We start from the raw sequence: 18166 nt of genomic DNA on the forward strand, positions 1-18166 counted from the left end.
AGACTGGCCTGCCTGTAGTCCAGACCTGTCTCCCATTGAAAATGTGTGGCACATTATGAAGCCTAAAATACCAAAACAGAGATTATACTGTTGAACAACTTAAGCTGTACATCAAGCAAGAATGGGAAAGAATTCCACTACAAAAATGTGTCTCCTCAGTTCCCAAACGTTTACTGAGTGTTGTTAAAAGGAAAGGCCATGTAACACAGTGGTAAAAATGCCCCTCTGACAACTTTTTTGCAATGTGTTGCTGCCATTAAATTCTAAATTAATGATTATTTGCAAAAAACAATTACATTTCTCAGTTCCAACATTAAATATCTTGTCTTTGCAGTCTATCCAATTCAATATAAGTTGAAAAAGCTGTTTTTATTTACCATTCACACAACGTGACAACTTCACTGGTTTTGGGTGTTGTATTACAAAATGTCATCCCTCGGGGGCAGTCCAGGATTGGCCAACTCTGTAAACTTTGTCCCCGAAAGCCTCAGTCAAAAGGTCGTGTTTGGTCGTGTCGGAGAACAAAGAAGATGACGGCGCTAAAGAGAACGGTGTCTTGGCTGTGCTTGCTCACAGGTACTAGGGTAGATCACGCATGTTTTGTTTATGATCAAAGTTTATGGATTATAAGAAGTCTTTTCTTGCAGTTTTATCAAGATCCTGTCAAAGTCAAATACTAAATAAGAACTGCGTGTCAGAAGTGTTCCTGGACCACGTATCAGCTGTTCTTCAGGTACAACATTTTTATATATATATATATATATATATATATATATATATATATATATATATATATATATATATATATATATATATATATATATATATATATATATATATATATATATATATATATATATATATATATATATATTAACATACATACATATATATATATATATATATATATATATATTAACATACATACATATGTATATATATATATATATATTAACATACATACATATATATATATATATATATATATATATATATATATATATATATATATATATATATATATATATATATATATATAAATATTAATATGCTTGTATCATTTTACATTCATAATCATGAGTTATGATCTTTGATACCATAATAGCATGATCTGATTCTCTGATAACGTGGTCTGTGATACCATGATAATTTGGGTCTATGATACCGTACTGTAACATGCTCCACAATTAGTGATTCCTGAGGCCATGATCCATGATACCACGATCTATACCATGATCTATGATAGCCATGATAACATGATCCACAAATAATGATCCATGATAGTATAACAAGGTCTGTGATACCATGATCTATGATACCGTGACACCGGGATCTATAATATCATTACATTGAACAAAGAGAGAACAGTCTGCTCTACAAAAGTTAAACATACTTGGCCGATAAATCTGATTCTGATGATACCATGATAATCTGATCGATGATACAATGATCCATGAAAATGTGATCTATGACACCATAATAATGTGATTCCTGATACAATGATCTATGATACCATGATTATGTGCTCTATGATACATGATTCATGATCATGTGTTCTATAATACAATGATCCTTGATACCACGATAATGTGCTCTACGATACTATAATAATACATTTTAACATGTAAAGCGACTTTGGGTACTTAGAAAAGCGCTATATAAATCCCAGTTATTATAATCCTTGATAATGTGATCTATGATACCATGATACCGTGATCTATGATATCATTACATTGAACAAAGAGAGAACAGTCTGCTCTACCAAGTTGAAGTCCTTGTGTCTTAAACATACTTGGCCAATAAATCTGATTCTGATGATACCATGATTTATGATACTGTGATTGGATACCATGATAATCTGATCTATGATACAATGATCCATGAAAATGTGATCTATGACACCATGATAATGTGATCCATGATACAATGATCTATGATACCATGATAATGTGCTCTATGATACATGATTCACAAACATGATACAATTACTGTTTCTATGCACTTAAGTAGTCTGATTTCTATAACAGTTTAGGTATTTATATTTTCACACCTAAGTGTGAAGTCCAAGTGTCCATGCACACTCTCTAATGCGACTATTGCTGCCTCCCGTACACTGATACTCACTGATACTGTTGCTATTGTTCTGGACTATCTTGTGCCCCGACTGATAATGGTCCATATGAAGGCTGCTAATGTTGTGGACTATCTTGTGCCCCGACTGATACTGTTCTAGATGAAGGTTGCTATTGTACTGGACAATCTTGTGCCCCGACTGATACTGTTCAAGATGAAGGTTGCTCTTGTCCTGGACTATCTTGTGCCCCGACTGATACTGTTCCAGATGAAGGTTGCTCTTGTCCTGGACTATCTTGTGCCCCGACTGATACTGTTCTAGATGAAAGTTTGCTATTGTTCTGGACCATCTTGTGCCCCGACTGATACTGTTCCAGATGAAGGTTGCTATTGTCCTGGACTATCTTGTGACCTGAGTGATACTGTTCCAGGTGAAGGATGCTATTTTTCTGGACTATCTTGTGCCCCGACTGACACTGTTCCAGATGAAGGTTGCTATTGTCCTGGACTATCTTGTGACCTGAGTGATACTGTTCCAGATGAAGGATGCTATTGTTCTGGACTACCTTGTGACCTGAGTGATACTGTTCCAGCTGAAGGTTGCTATTGTACTGGACAATCTTGTTTCCCGGCTGATACTTTTCCAGATGGTTGCTATTGTTGTGGACTATATTTTGCCCCGACTGATACTGTTCCAGATGAAGGTTGTTATTGTTGTGGACTATCTTGTGCCCCGACTGATACTGTTCCAGATGAAGGTTGCTATTGTACTGGACAATCTTGTTTCCCGGCTGATACTTTTCCAGATGGTTGCTATTGTTGTGGACTATATTTTGCCCCGACTGATACTGTTCCAGATGAAGGTTGTTATTGTTGTGGACTATCTTGTGCCCCGACTGATACTGTTCTGGATGATGGTTGCTATTGTACTGGACAATCTTGTGCCCCGACTGATACTGTTCCAGATGAAGGTTGCTCTTGTCCTGGACTATCTTGTGCCCCGACTGATACTGTTCCAGATGAAGGTTGCTCTTGTCCTGGACTATCTTGTGCCCCGACTGATACTGTTCTAGATGAAAGTTTGCTATTGTTCTGGACCATCTTGTGCCCCGACTGATACTGTTCCAGATGAAGGTTGCTATTGTCCTGGACTATCTTGTGACCTGAGTGATACTGTTCCAGGTGAAGGATGCTATTTTTCTGGACTATCTTGTGCCCCGACTGACACTGTTCCAGATGAAGGTTGCTATTGTCCTGGACTATCTTGTGACCTGAGTGATACTGTTCCAGATGAAGGATGCTATTGTTCTGGACTAGCTTGTGACCTGAGTGATACTGTTCCAGCTGAAGGTTGCTATTGTACTGGACAATCTTGTTTCCCGGCTGATACTTTTCCAGATGGTTGCTATTGTTGTGGACTATATTTTGCCCCGACTGATACTGTTCCAGATGAAGGTTGTTATTGTTGTGGACTATCTTGTGCCCCGACTGATACTGTTCCAGCTGAAGGTTGCTATTTTCCTGGACTATCTTGTGACCTGACTGATACTGTTCCAGATGAAGATTGCTATTGTTCTGGACTATCTTGTGCCCCGACTGATACTGTTGTAGATGAAGGTTGCTATTGTCCTGGACTAGCTTGTGACCTGACTGATACTGTTCCAGCTGAAGGTTGCTATTGTCCTGGACTATCTTGTAACCTGACTGATACTGTTCCAGATGAAGGTTGCTATTGTCCTGGACCATCTTGTGACCTGACTGATACTGTTCCAGGTGAAAGATGCTATTTTTCTGGACTATCTTGTGCCCCGACTGACACTGTTCCAGATGTAGGTTGCTATTGTTCTGGACTATATTTTGCTCCGACTGATACTGTTCCAGATGAAGGTTGTTATTGTTGTGGACTATCTTGTGCCCTGACTGATACTGTTCCAGGTGAAGGTTGGTATTGTTCTGGACAATCGCATATTCCAGGTGTGTTCGTCAAACTTTTCAAAAACCAAACAAGGTTTGAATCAAGGTGTTTCCCTGGGCTGTAGGAGGCTTATTTAGAGCCAAACTTTCAGAAATCGGACTAATTTAGTGCATGGAAACGTACTGACTGATCCATGATACCATGAGAATGTGATCTATGATACATGATTTGTGATAACCTGATCCATCAACAACGTTCGTGTGCCTGAAGTTGCTTTAAATGCCAAAACAAGGTGTGTTCCTCGCATGGACCAACAGGTGGCGCTCGAGTGCAATGTGAGCCAGTCACCGACGTGGTCCAGTCAGCAGAAGGCAGAGCTGCTTGTCCACCTGAGGAATGTGATGGCCGTCATGCAAACGCATCAGCTGAGTGGTAGGAAGTTGTCACATGATCAAGTGATCTTTGATTGTGGATCTGCGGTGGTACAGTAGTCGTAGTCCGTTACAGTCCGTCAGACTTTACTGAAACGTCCAACTCTGTTTGCGGTAGATCCATAACACATTCGTGACAACTGTGTTTGCATACAGAATGCATAGGGGCGGAGCCTGTGCAATGCCCTGAGCCGGAGGTTCCCAAGAACGGAGGCTTGGCGTGTGTGACGCTGTCCAACAGGCGTTACTGCAAACCCTTGTGCAACCACGTGAGTCACACGACGCTGCCGTGTGGCCGGCAGGAAGTCACTTCGCCGAATGTCTTGCAGGGTTACGATTTTGCCTTCCTGAGGACGAGTCGCCCGTTTGAGGAATGCAGCGAGGAGACGGGCTACAAATGGAAAACTCAGTACGTCGGTGGAAACACGCTGGCACTTTGCAACGGTAAAAGTCAAACTCACCCACGGACCTCATACTAGTCTCAACCACGGGAGTCATCCAGAGCCCTGACCCTAACCCTAACCCTAACCCTCTATGATTCATTAGTATGGCGGTACTATACTAGTACCGGTATACCGTACAACCCTAGTGTGCACACAGAAAGACACGTGTTGTCAATCATCTATATTAGTCCCTCTTTTTGAACCGTCCCTCTCTAGAAGCCTCCATCCAAGTCGCAGGAGCAAATACGGCATATTTTCCCAAAGACCAGGACTGCCTGACCACCAAGACCAGCAACCATAGTCGGAGTGACATCATTCAGGACTTCACCGAGGAGCTGAGAAATTTGGACTTGGAGGGAGACGCACAGTCCGTGTGTCTGGTGTGCGGCTGAAGAACAATAAACACACTGCACCGTTCATCTTTGTCGCGGTCTTCTGTGCACACCTGTGTCGCCCTGGTCTGTGTGTCTCCTCCAATCAGCTCTGACTAGTCTATAGTCCAGGTGTTATACAATTCAATCAGCTCTGACTAGTCTACAGTCCAGGTGTTGTACAATCCAATCAGCTCTGACTAGTCTATAGTCCAGGTGTTGTACAATCTAATCAGCTCTGACTAGTCTACAGTCCAGGTGTTGTACAATCCAATCAGCTCTGACTAGTCTACAGTCCAGGTGTTGTACAATCCAATCAGCTCTGACTAGTCTATAGTCCAGGTGTTGTACAATCCAATCAGCTCTGACTAGTCTATAGTCCAGGTGTTGAGCAATCCAATCAGCTCTCACTAGTCTGTAGTCTAGGTGTTGTACAATCCAATCAGCTCTGACTAGTCTATAGTCCAGGTGTTGTACAATCCAATCATCTCTGACTAGTCTACAGTCCAGGTGTTGCACAATTCAATCAGCTCTGACTAGTCTACAGTCCAGGTGTTGTACAATCCAATCAGCTCTGACTAGTCTATAGTCCAGGTGTTGAGCAATCCAATCAGCTCTTACTAGTCTACAGTCCAGGTGTTGTACAATCCAATCAGCTCTGACTAGTCTATAGTCCAGGTGTTGAGCAATCCAATCAGCTCTCACTAGTCTGTAGTCCAGGTGTTGTACAATCCAATCATCTCTGACTAGTCTATAGTCCAGGTGTTGTACAATCCAATCAGCTCTGACTAGTCTACAGTCCAGGTGTTGCACAATTCAATCAGCTCTGACTAGTCTACAGTCCAGGTGTTGTACAATCCAATCAGCTCTGACTAGTCTATAGTCCAGGTGTTGTGCAATCCAATCAGCTCTGACTAGTCTATAGTCCAGGTGTTGCACAATTCAATCAGCTCTGACTAGTCTATAGTCCAGGTGTTGTACAATCCGATCAGCTCTGACTAGTCTATAGTCCAGGTGTTGTACAATCCAATCAGCTCTGACTAGTCTATAGTCCAGATGTTGTACAATCCAATCAGCTCTGACTAGTCTACAGTCCAGGTGTTGCACAATCCAATCAGCTCTGACTAGTCTATAGTCCAGGTGTTGTACAATCCAATCAGCTCTGACTAGTCTACAGTCCAGGTGTTGTACAATCCAATCAGCTCTGACTAGTCTACAGTCCAGGTGTTGCACAATTCAATCAGCTCTGACTAGTCTATAGTCCAGGTGTTGTACAATCCAATCAGCTCTGACTAGTCTATAGTCCAGGTGTTGTACAATCCAATCAGCTCTGACTAGTCTATAGTCCAGGTGTTGAGCAATCCAATCAGCTCTCACTAGTCTGTAGTCCAGGTGTTGTTCAATCCAATCAGCTCTGACTAGTCTATAGTCCAGGTGTTGTGCAATCCAATCAGCTCTGACTAGTCTATAGTACAGGTGTTGTGCAATCCAATCAGCTCTGACTAGTCTATAGTCCAGGTGTTGTGCAATCCAATCAGCTCTGACTAGTCTATAGTCCAGGTGTTGTGCAATCCAATCAGCTCTGACTAGTCTATAGTCCAGGTGTTGTGCAATCCAATCAGCTCTGACTAGTCTATAGTCCAGGTGTTGTACAATCCAATCATCTCTGACTAGTCTATAGTCCAGGTGTTGTACAATCCAATCAGCTCTGACTAGTCTATAGTCCAGGTGTTGTGCAATTTAGTCCAAGTGTTGTACAATCTAGTCCAGGTGTTGCACAATCTAGTCCAGGTGTTGTGCAATCTGATTGTGTATTTGCTGCCTGTTCAGATCTTATTCACATGTAATGACTGACAGTTAACTAAAAAGTGCCTGTCATGTCACACACTGACCACTAGATGGCAAACTAAGCACGAGCTGAATCAACCTTGCTCTTTTGTCATTTTGCTTGGCGGCAAAATGAGTAATTATTTGTCATCTAGTGTAAAAGTTAGATGAATAAGTATAATGTGTTGTGTAACAGTTTTGTAAGTATATTTTCGCTGAGAGGAGCCAAGTTTCTCTGCTTAGACGCGGTAATGCTGCTTACTGCCATTCATCACTCCTGCCACTAGAGGGCAGCATGTTATAGAACTGAACCAAATACCGAATATTAATGAGCCGTTACACAAATATTAAACATGACACAGGAAGTGCAACTCTTTTAAACCACTAACTATAAACTCTTTTCAACAACACTTAAATAAGTCAAACATTTATAGCACAAAACATGAAACTCCAAATTATCCATGACGTATTCACGGTGTCTGAACAACATCAGGATACCATGGTCTATGAAAATGACGCCACAAAAACATGATCCAATGATAACATGATTCACGATAAAATGATACCATAAAAAGATGATCCAATGATAACATGATCAATGATAAAATGATACCATAAAAAGATGATCCAATGATAATATGATCAATGATAAAATGATACCATAAAAAGATTGTGATCGTTCCTTCTGGGACTGATTGTGTCTTCCGGTACTGGCCGTGCCTTCTGGGACTGATTGTGTCTTCTGGTACTGACCGTGCCTTCTGGTACTGATTGTGCCGTCTGGTACTGACCGTGCCTTCTGGTACTGATTGTGTCTTCTGGTACTGGCCGTGCCTTCTGGTACTGATTGTGTCTTCTGGTACAGACCGTGTCTTCTGGTACTGATTGTGTCTTCTGGTACTGACCGTGTCTTCTGGTACTGATTGTGTCTTCTGGTACAGACCGTGCCTTCCGGTACTGATCGTGCCTTCTGGTACAGACCGTGTCTTCTGGTACTGATTGTGTCTTCTGGTAATGACCGTGCCTTCTGGTACTGATTGTGTCTTCTGGTACAGACCGTGCCTTCTGGTACTGAATGTGTCTTCTGGTACTGACGGTGCCTTCCGGTACTGATCGTGCCTTCTGGTACTGATTGTGTCTTCTGGTACTGATTGTGTCTTCTGGTAATGACCGTGCCTTCTGGTACTGATTGTGTCTTCTGGTACAGACCGTGCCTTCTGGTACTGAATGTGTCTTCTGGTACTGACGGTGCCTTCCGGTACTGATCGTGCCTTCTGGTGCAGACCGTGTCTTCTGGTACTGAAGCGTGGCTTCATAGTAAAAGAGTGCGGGTACTAGACTGGCCTGCCTGCAGTCCAGACCTGTCTCCCATTGAAAATGTGTGGCGCATTATGAAGCCTAAAATACCACAAGGGAGACCCCCGGACTGTTGAACAACTTAAGCTGTAAATCAAGCAAGAATGGGAAAGAATTCCACTTGAAACTTCAAAAATGTGTCTCCTCAGTTCCCAAACCTTTACTGAGTGTTGTTAAAAGGAAAGGCCATGTAACACAGTGGTAAAAATGCCCCTGTGACAACTTTTTTGCAAATTAAGTTAATGATTATTTGCAAAAAACAATTACATTTCTCAGTTCCAACATTAAATATCTTGTCTTTGCAGTCTATTTAATTGAATATAAGTTGAAAAGGATTTGCAAATCATTGTATTCTGTTTTTATTTACCATTCACATAACGCGCCAACTTCACTGGTTTTGGGTGTTGTATTACAAAATGTCATCCCTCGGGGGCAGTCCAGGATTGGCCAACTCTGTAAACTTTGTCCCCGAAAGCCTCAGTCAAAAGGTCGTGTTTGGTCGTGTCGGAGAACAAACAAGATGACGGCGCTAAAGAGAACGGTGTCTTGGCTGTGCTTGCTCACAGGTACTAGGGTAGATCACGCATGTTTTGTTTATTATCAAAGTTTATGGATTATAAGAAGTCTTTTCTTGCAGTTTTATCAAGATCCTGTCAAAGTCAAATACTAAATAAGAACTGCGTGTCAGAAGTGTTCCTGGACATATATATATATATATATATATATATATATATATATATATATATATATATATGTATATATATACATATATATATATATATATATATAATATATATATACATACATACATATATACATGTATACATACAGTATATATATATATACACACAGTATATATATATATATATATATATATATATATATATATATATATATATATATATATATATATACCATATATATATATATATATATATATATATATATATATATATATATATATATATATATATATATATATATATATACATACATACATATATACATGTATACATACAGTATATATATATACACACAGTATATATATATATATATATATATATATATATATATATATATATATATATATATATATATATATATATATATATATATATATATATATATATATACTGTGTGTATATATATACTGTGTATATATATAAAAATATACATATATATATATATATATATATATATCTTGTGCCCCGACTGATACTGTTCCAGCTGAAGGTTGCTCTTGTCCTGGACTATTTTGTGACCTGACTGATACTGTTCCAAAATGAAGGTTGCTATTGTTCTGGACAATCTTGTGACCTGACTGATACTGTTCCAAATGAAGGTTGCTATTGTCCTGGACTATCTTGTAACCTGACTGATACTGTTCCAGATGAAGGTTGCTATTGTGCTGGAATATCTTGTTCCCCGACTAATACTGGTCCATATGAAGGTTGCTATTGTTATGGACTATCTTGTGCCACGACTGATACAGTTCCAGATGAAGGTTGCTATTGTCCTAGACTATCTTGTAACCTGACTGATACTGTTCCAGATGAAGGTTGCTATTGTCCTGGACTATCTTGTAACCTGACTGATATTGTTCCAGATGAAGGTTGCTATTGTGCTGGACTATCTTGTGCCCCGACTGATACTGGTCCATATGAAGGTTGCTATTGTTATGGACTATCTTGTGCCACGACTGATATTGTTGCAGATGAAGGTTGCTATTGTTGTGGACTATCTTGTTCCCCAACTGATAATGTTCCAGATGAAGGTTGCTATTGTTGTGGACTATCTTGTGCCCCGACTTATACTGTTACAGCTGAAGGTTGCTCTTGTCCTGGACTATCTTGTGCCCCGACTGATACTGGTCCATATGAAGGTTGCTATTGTTATGGACTATCTTGTGCCACGACTGATATTGTTGCAGATGAAGGTTGCTATTGTTGTGGACTATTTTGTTCCCCAACTGATAATGTTCCAGATGAAGGTTGCTATTGTTGTGGACTATCTTGTGCCCCGACTTATACCGTTACAGCTGAAGGTTGCTCTTGTCCTGGACTATCTTGTGCTCCGACTGATACTGTTCTAGATGAATGTTGCTATTTTCCTGGACTAGCTTGTGACCTGACTGATACTGTTCCAGGTGAAGGATGCTATTGTGCTGGACTATCTTGTGCCCCAACTGACACTGTTCCAGATGAAGGTTGCTATTGTTCTGGACTATATTTTGCCCTGACTGATACTGTTCCAGATGAAGGTTGTTATTGTTATGGACTATCTTGTGCCCTGTTTGATACTTTTCCAGATGAAGGTTGCTATTGTTGTGGACTATCTTGTGCCCCGACTTATACCGTTACAGCTGAAGGTTGCTCTTGTCCTGGACTATCTTGTGCTCCGACTGATACTGTTCTAGATGAATGTTGCTATTTTCCTGGACTAGCTTGTGACCTGACTGATACTGTTCCAGGTGAAGGATGCTATTGTGCTGGACTATCTTGTGCCCCAACTGACACTGTTCCAGATGAAGGTTGCTATTGTTCTGGACTATATTTTGCCCTGACTGATACTGTTCCAGATGAAGGTTGTTATTGTTATGGACTATCTTGTGCCCTGTTTGATACTTTTCCAGATGAAGGTTGCTATTGTTGTGGACTATATTTTGCCCCGACTGACACTGTTCCAGATGAAGGATGGTATTGTCCTGGACTATCTTGTGCCCTAACTGATACTTTTCCAGATGAAGGTTGCTATTGTTGTGGACTATATTTTGCCGCGACTGATACTGTTCTTTGCAACGGTAAAAGTCAAACTCACCCACGGACCTCGTACTAGTCTCAACCACGGGAGTCATCCAGACATAGTTGCCAACCCTCCCGATTTTTCCGGGAGACTCCCGAATTTCAGTGCCCCTCCCGAAAATCTCCCGGGGCAACCATTCTCCCGATTTTCACTCGCACAACAATATTAAGGGCGTGCCGTGATGGCACTGCCTTCAGCGTCCTCTAGACAGACAGACAGCAGCTTTATTATTGTCCATTCTTAACATGTACAAGACACATAAGAACTGAAATTACATTTTCGGCACAATCCCACTAAGAGTAGACATACGTTACGGGGGACAAGACGGGACCGCCAACGGAACAGCCACTTACAGCGCTCCTTAAAAAGGTGGGAAAAAGGTGACATTAGGAAAGGGGGAAGAGTAAAACAAAATATCAGTCTAAGGCTGGACCCTCAGGAGGGGTCCAGACTGAGTCCGAGGAAAAAACCTCACATAGCATGACACACATAAACATGGTACATGTAATCATAACAACTCGCAACAGAGGGGGGGGAGTTGGGACCCTGGAGGCCGGCTGCCGCTATAAGGCGCTACTCAGACCCCACAACTGGAGGAATTAAGCAGTGGTGAAGGCGTTGATTTGGGGAAGGGCGTGTGTGTGCATGTATGCCCAATTAACTTGGGTGAGATGTTGAAATGTTTTTGTGGACTGGGGCCGATCTCAAAGTTCGACACCAGGTGTTGTTGAAAAAAAGGAAGGTCAAAAGCGTCCATCTTTGAGGAGTCCTCGGGGGAGTTCTACAGAACAGCCTGTTCCCGATTGCATCTACAACCTGTCGATGCGGCCGCTTTTTCACCATACCACCACAGCGTGCCGGCCCAATCCCATGTTGTATGTGGCTTCTGCATACACACGAAAGTGACTGCAAGACATACTTGGTCAACAGCCATACAGGTCACACTGAGGTTAGCTGTATAAACAACTTTAACACTGAACCCGGCGGAGGACTTCGCCCCGTTCATCGACACGGTCGGAGGCTCGGCGGCGGCGGTGGAGGACGACCCGGTCATCAGAGAAGGCAGCGACTCAGCGGCGGTGAACGACGCGGCGGCTGCGGTGGACGGCGACCCGGACATCGGTGATTGCGGGGAGCTGCGCGAGATGGCGGGGGTCCACGCGACCTCTCCCCGGTCCCGGACGGCCGAGGACGCGCCATACACAGGATTTAGAGGCGCCTTTACACAAACATTTTCGTTATTCTCTTTCTCTTTGTCTTCAAAAAAGCCCGCCAAAAGGAAACCCAACCCATCCCCCAGCAACCCTACCTGGCCTCCTCCTCCCTCTCCCTCCCCTCCCCCTTTCTCTCCCTCCCCCTTCACCTGGAGGACGATCAATATGCCTCTCTCTCCTCTCTCTCCTTGCTCTTCAACTGCAACAGCAATAATAACCAACAATTTTTCTGGTCAGTACCACAACACAGCGGACTCTGATGCTCTGTTTGGTTCCAGTGGACTACACATCATCCACCTTAATGTGAACAGCCTCTCTGGAGCCAAACTCGACCAAATCAGAGAAATGTTCCTCAACACGAAGGTAAAAATCTTGTGTTTCTCTGAAACCAAATTTGATCAAAGTATTTCTGACTCAGAGATAGAAATACAAAACTTTTCGGTTATCAGAAAGGATAGGAATAAACACGGTGGGGGCGTTTGTATGTATATTCACCAGGATATTAAATACATAACTCGCACTGATCTTAACCACAATAACCTGGAATCTGTGTGGGCGGAAATCAAATTTAAAAATGCTAAGCCGGTACTAATAGGGACTGTTTATAGACCCCCTAATCAGAGTGATTTCTATGGGGCTTTGGAAGAATGCTTGGCGGGGACAGAAAAACATGGAGAAAATTATAACTGGGGATCTGAACACAGATATTCAACGCAAAGATGCACCTGTCTTCAGATCCTTCAGCAAGTTTTGTAATCTGCACGGTCTTTCCCAGCTAATAGCGCTACCCACAAGGGTGTGTGATTCCACCCAATCAACCATAGATCTCATTCTCACTTCAGACCGGCCTAAAATAAAAAATAGTGGGGTCATGATCTGTGGTCTTAGCGACCACTATCTAACCTTCTGCACCCGTAAAATAGCTAAACCTAAAGCCAATGGCCACATAACAGCCCAATCCAGATCCCTCAAAAAATACTCCAATGACAATTTCAATTTAAAATTAGATGAGTGGGACTGGTCCCCTGTGCTCGCGAGCAACCTGGTCGATGTCGCTTGGGATCGCTTCAAAACGGCGTTCCTAAAGATACTAAATGACATGGCTCCCGTGAAAACAGTCAGGATCAAAGCCCGCTCGGAACCATGGATGAATCCGGACCTATTAGCTGCCATAAAAGACAGAGACAGGAAATACTCTGAATACCAAAAATGTAAAACAGAAGTAGATAAACAACCCAATAATATCAACCTCAAATTACTCCTTTCAACTCTCAAAAAGCAATGCAATAAATTAAGAAATAAGTCAACCAACCTGACTAAATCCTTAAAAAAAAATTACATTAACGACAAAATAGAGGAAAACACGAATAAGCCACGTGAGCTCTGGAAAATTCTCAACAACCAGCTTCCTGGTTGCAGCCAGAAACTTAAAACAAGACTCACCAACATCAGCATCAAGGAGGGTGACTCCCTCATTACAGACAAAATGGAGGTAGCTAGCAGACTTAACGCCTTTTTCACCAGCATAGCTGCAACTCTTGTCAACAAGCTGTCCCACCACTCTGGTCGCTTTGGTGTAGAACACATTAAAGCCTTCTACAGAAAGCTAGGAGTATCCAACAATGATTTCAAATTAGAAATGGTCACAGCTGATGAGGTGTTTAAAAAATTGAGCGCGCTCCACCCTAACAAGGCCACCGGCCTTGATAATATTCCCTCCAGATTCCTCAGGGACTCTGCCTCCATCATTGCCCCGATCATCACGCACATAATAAACCTATCAATTACACAAGGCCAAGTACCAAAAGATTTTAAGATAGCAAGAGTAACTCCCCTCTTTAAAAAAGGAAGCAAATTGGAACCTGGCAACTACCGACCTGTTTCTATTCTCAGCTCCATTTCGAAAGTAATGGAGAAAATAGTTTATGAACAGGTCGATAGTTACCTTGCCACTAATAAACTCATGTACAAATTCCAATCCGGCTTCAGAACTAACCACTCCACTGACACATGCCTTCTCTATCTGACCGACCACATCAAACATGAGGTGGACGCGGGCAAATACTGCGGCATGGTCATGCTGGACCTTCAGAAGGCCTTTGACACCGTTAACCACGCTATACTGTTGGATAAGCTCAGAGCAATCGGATTTAACAAAACCTCTTGGAGCTGGATGCAGTCTTACTTGGAGGGGAGGGAGCAGGTGGTAGAGGTGAACGGCACCATGTCCCCCCCCCTCTCGGTGAGCTGTGGAGTCCCCCAAGGCAGTATATTGGGACCTTTACTGTTCCTAATATACATAAACGACATGTCATCGGCATGTGACTGTGAATTGTTTTTGTTTGCGGATGACTCTGCCCTGCTGGTATCCGGCAAGGACAAGTCACAGGTGGAGAAAATCCTCAGTGCTGAGCTCTGTAGAACTTGCACCTGGCTCGCTGACAACAAGCTATCAATCCACTTGGGTAAAACAGAATCCATCCTGTTTGGGTCCCACATCAAACTTAAGAGAGTCAATCACTTCACCATAAAAGTAGGTGACAGTGTCATCACCAGGAAAGATGAGGTCACCTACCTAGGTTCCATTCTAGAGGCTACCCTTTCCTGTGATAAAATGGCAACCAAGGTAATCAGAAAGGTTAACCAACGAACAAGATTTCTCTACAGAATTTCCTCTCTGGTCAACAAAAGCACCTTGAGGATTCTGGCGGGAACTCTCGTTCAACCCTTTTTCGATTACGCATGCACCTCCTGGTACCCTAGCACCTCCAAAACCCTCAAATCTAAACTCCAAACATCTCAGAACAAGCTAGTCAGGTTACTTCTAGACCTCCACCCCAGATCCCACCTCACTCCTACCCACTTCTCTAAAGTGGGCTGGCTCAAGGTGGAGGACAGAGTTAAACAACTTGCACTGAGCCTAGTCTATAAAATCCGCTACACCTCCCTGATACCGAAGTACATGTCAAACTACTTCCTTAACGTAAATGACCGCCATAACCACAACACCAGGGGGTGCTCCACTAACCACGTTAAACCCAGATTCCGAACTAACAAAGGTCTTAACTCATTCTCTTTCTATGCCACATCAATGTGGAATGCGCTCCCAACAGGTATAAAAGAAAGGGCATCTCTATCCTCCTTCAAAACCGCTATAAAAGTTCACCTCCAGGCAGCTACAACCCTAAACTAACACCCTCCCCGGATTGCTAATAATCAAATGTAAACAATCAAATGCAGATTCTTTTTCTTATGCCTTCTGATCTCTCTCTCTTTCTCTCTCTCTCTCTCTATGTCCACTACTTGATGTCCATATCCCCACCCCCCCACCCCACCCCCCCTCCACACTCCTGATTGTAAATAATGTAAATAATTCAATGTGATTATCTTTTGTGATGACTGTATTATGATGATAGTATATAGGATAGTATATATCTGTATCATGAATCAATTTAAGTGGACCCCGACTTAAACAAGTTGAAAAACTTATTCGGGTGTTACCATTTAGTGGTCAATTGTAAGGAATATGTACTTCACTGTGCAACCTACTAATAAAAGTCTCAATCAATCAATCAATCAATCAATCAAAAACCCACACAAAACAAGAATGACAAACATGTTTCGGGAGAACATCCGCACCGTAACACAACATAAACACAACAGAACAAATACCCAGAATCCCTTGCATCCCTAACTCTTCCGGGCTACAATATACACCCCCCCCCCACACCTCAAACCCCATCCCCAATCTCCCGAATTCGAAGGTCTCAAGGTTGGCAAGTGTGCATCCAGAGCCTGCGTGGCTTTCGTCGTGCCACGTGTCACGTTCAGAAAACCCCAAAAATGCAAAGGCAGGTGGAAAATCCAAATAGTCAAGCTGTGCACGTAAAGCTGACGATCAAAAGGTCCAAAACAAAAGGATCTGTAACAAACACCCACGTAACCAAAACAAGCAAGCTGTGAGGCTGGCATTTAAAGCCCTCCAGTAATCAAACACAGCAGGTGAGAGGCATCATTACTAATCACTGGCGCTGAGAAGCAGGGCTCAAGTTGCTGCCAGACACCAACAGGAAGTGGAACCAAAATAAGAGCGCTCAACAGGAAACAGCCCCAAACAAAGAAACTACACCCAAAACACAAACAAAAACATGCACGATTATTTGGATTGACATTGAAATGGCAATTTAGAACACAATTATTCATTTGAAATCAAGTATTTATTGCACCTTTAAATGAAACCAGTGAAGTTGTCACGTTGTTTAAATGGTAAATAAAAACAGAATACAATGATTTGCAAATCATTTTCAACTTATATTCAATTGAATAGACTGCAAAGACAAGATATTTAATGTTCAAACTGAGAAACTTAATTTTTTGGGGGAAATAATCATTAACTTAGAATTTAATGGCAGCAACGGTTTGCGAAAAAGTTGTCACAGGGACATTTTTACCACTGTGTTACATGGCCTTTCCTTTTAACAACACTCAGTAAAGGTTTGGGAACTGAGGAGACACATTTTTGAAGCTTCTCAGGTGGAATTCTTTCCCATTCTTGCTTGATGGACAGGTCTGGACTACAGGCAGGCCAGTCTAGTACCCGCACTCTTATACTATGAAGCCACGTTGATACAACACGTGGCTTGGCATTGTCTTGCTGAAATAAGCAGGGGCGTCCATGGTATCGTTGCTTGGATGGCAACATACGTTGCTCCAAAACCTGTATGTACCTTTTAGCATTAATGGTGCCTTCGCAGATGTGTAAGTTACCCATGTCTTGGGCACTAATACACCCCCATACCATCACACATGCTGGCTTTTCAACTTTGCGCCTAGAACAATCCGGATGGTTCTTTTCCTCTTTTGGTCCGGAGGACACGACGTCCACAGTTTCCAAAAACAATTTGAAATGTGGACTCGTCAGACCACAGAACACTTTTCCACTTTGTATCAGTCCATCTTAGATGAGCTCAAGCCCAGCTAAGCCAGTGGCGTTTCTGGGTGTTGTTGATAAACAGTGTTGGGACTAACGCGTTACAAAGTTAGTTTCGGCGGTAACTAGTAATCTAACGCGTTATTTTTTATATTCAGTAACTCGGTTACCGTTACTACATGATGCGTTACTGCTTTATTTTACGTTACATTATATTTTTTATTATCTATAGCAGGGGTGTCAAAGGTGTGCCATTTGCGGCCCACAGCTAATGTTTTAAAGGCCCACAGCACATTCTAAAAATACTATTAAAATGAACAAAAACATAACAAAAGTGAAATAAAAAAGCTTAAAGGTGAAATGTAATTTCGAAAAAGTTGCAATGTTGACTAATAAAACAAAGTTGTTTTTTTTTTCTTTCAAACTGTCATTGCTCAAAACATAATATTGAATCAAAATCAATGTTATTATGAATTATAGTACACACACTCTGTCAATTCTCGTATATACTCTTTCATTCTAGACTTCTAGAGTGTTTGATTATCACATCACTCTAAATGTATAGACTATAAAGTTCACAAACATAAAGAGGGATGCTAGTGGGCCAGGCCAATCTTTCCTTATCTCTCAACTAAAACTGGGGAAATGCGTAGAGCAGGGGTCACCAACGCGGTGCCCGCGGGCACCAGGTAGCCCGTAAGGACCAGATGAGTAGCCCGCTGGCCTGTTCTAAAAATAGCTCAAATAGCAGCACTTACCAGTGAGCTGCCTCTATTTTTTAAATTGTATTTATTTACTAGCAAG

General features: G+C 42.0%; 1 protein-coding gene across 1 annotated transcript; it reads left to right on the forward strand.

Moving 5' to 3' along the window:
* Positions 1-489: 489 nt before the first annotated feature.
* On the forward strand, positions 490-5279 carry LOC133656924 (uncharacterized). The gene is made up of 6 exons (XM_062057786.1): positions 490-576; positions 648-733; positions 4306-4420; positions 4576-4688; positions 4749-4863; positions 5079-5279. The coding sequence occupies exons 1-6, from the start codon at positions 531-533 to the stop codon at positions 5252-5254; spliced, it is 651 nt and encodes a 216-aa protein (XP_061913770.1). The 5' UTR covers positions 490-530; the 3' UTR covers positions 5255-5279.
* Positions 5280-18166: the final 12887 nt, after the last annotated feature.

The sequence above is a fragment of the Entelurus aequoreus genome, linkage group LG09 (assembly GCF_033978785.1).
Source record: "Entelurus aequoreus isolate RoL-2023_Sb linkage group LG09, RoL_Eaeq_v1.1, whole genome shotgun sequence".
Lineage (NCBI taxonomy): Eukaryota > Metazoa > Chordata > Actinopteri > Syngnathiformes > Syngnathidae > Entelurus > Entelurus aequoreus.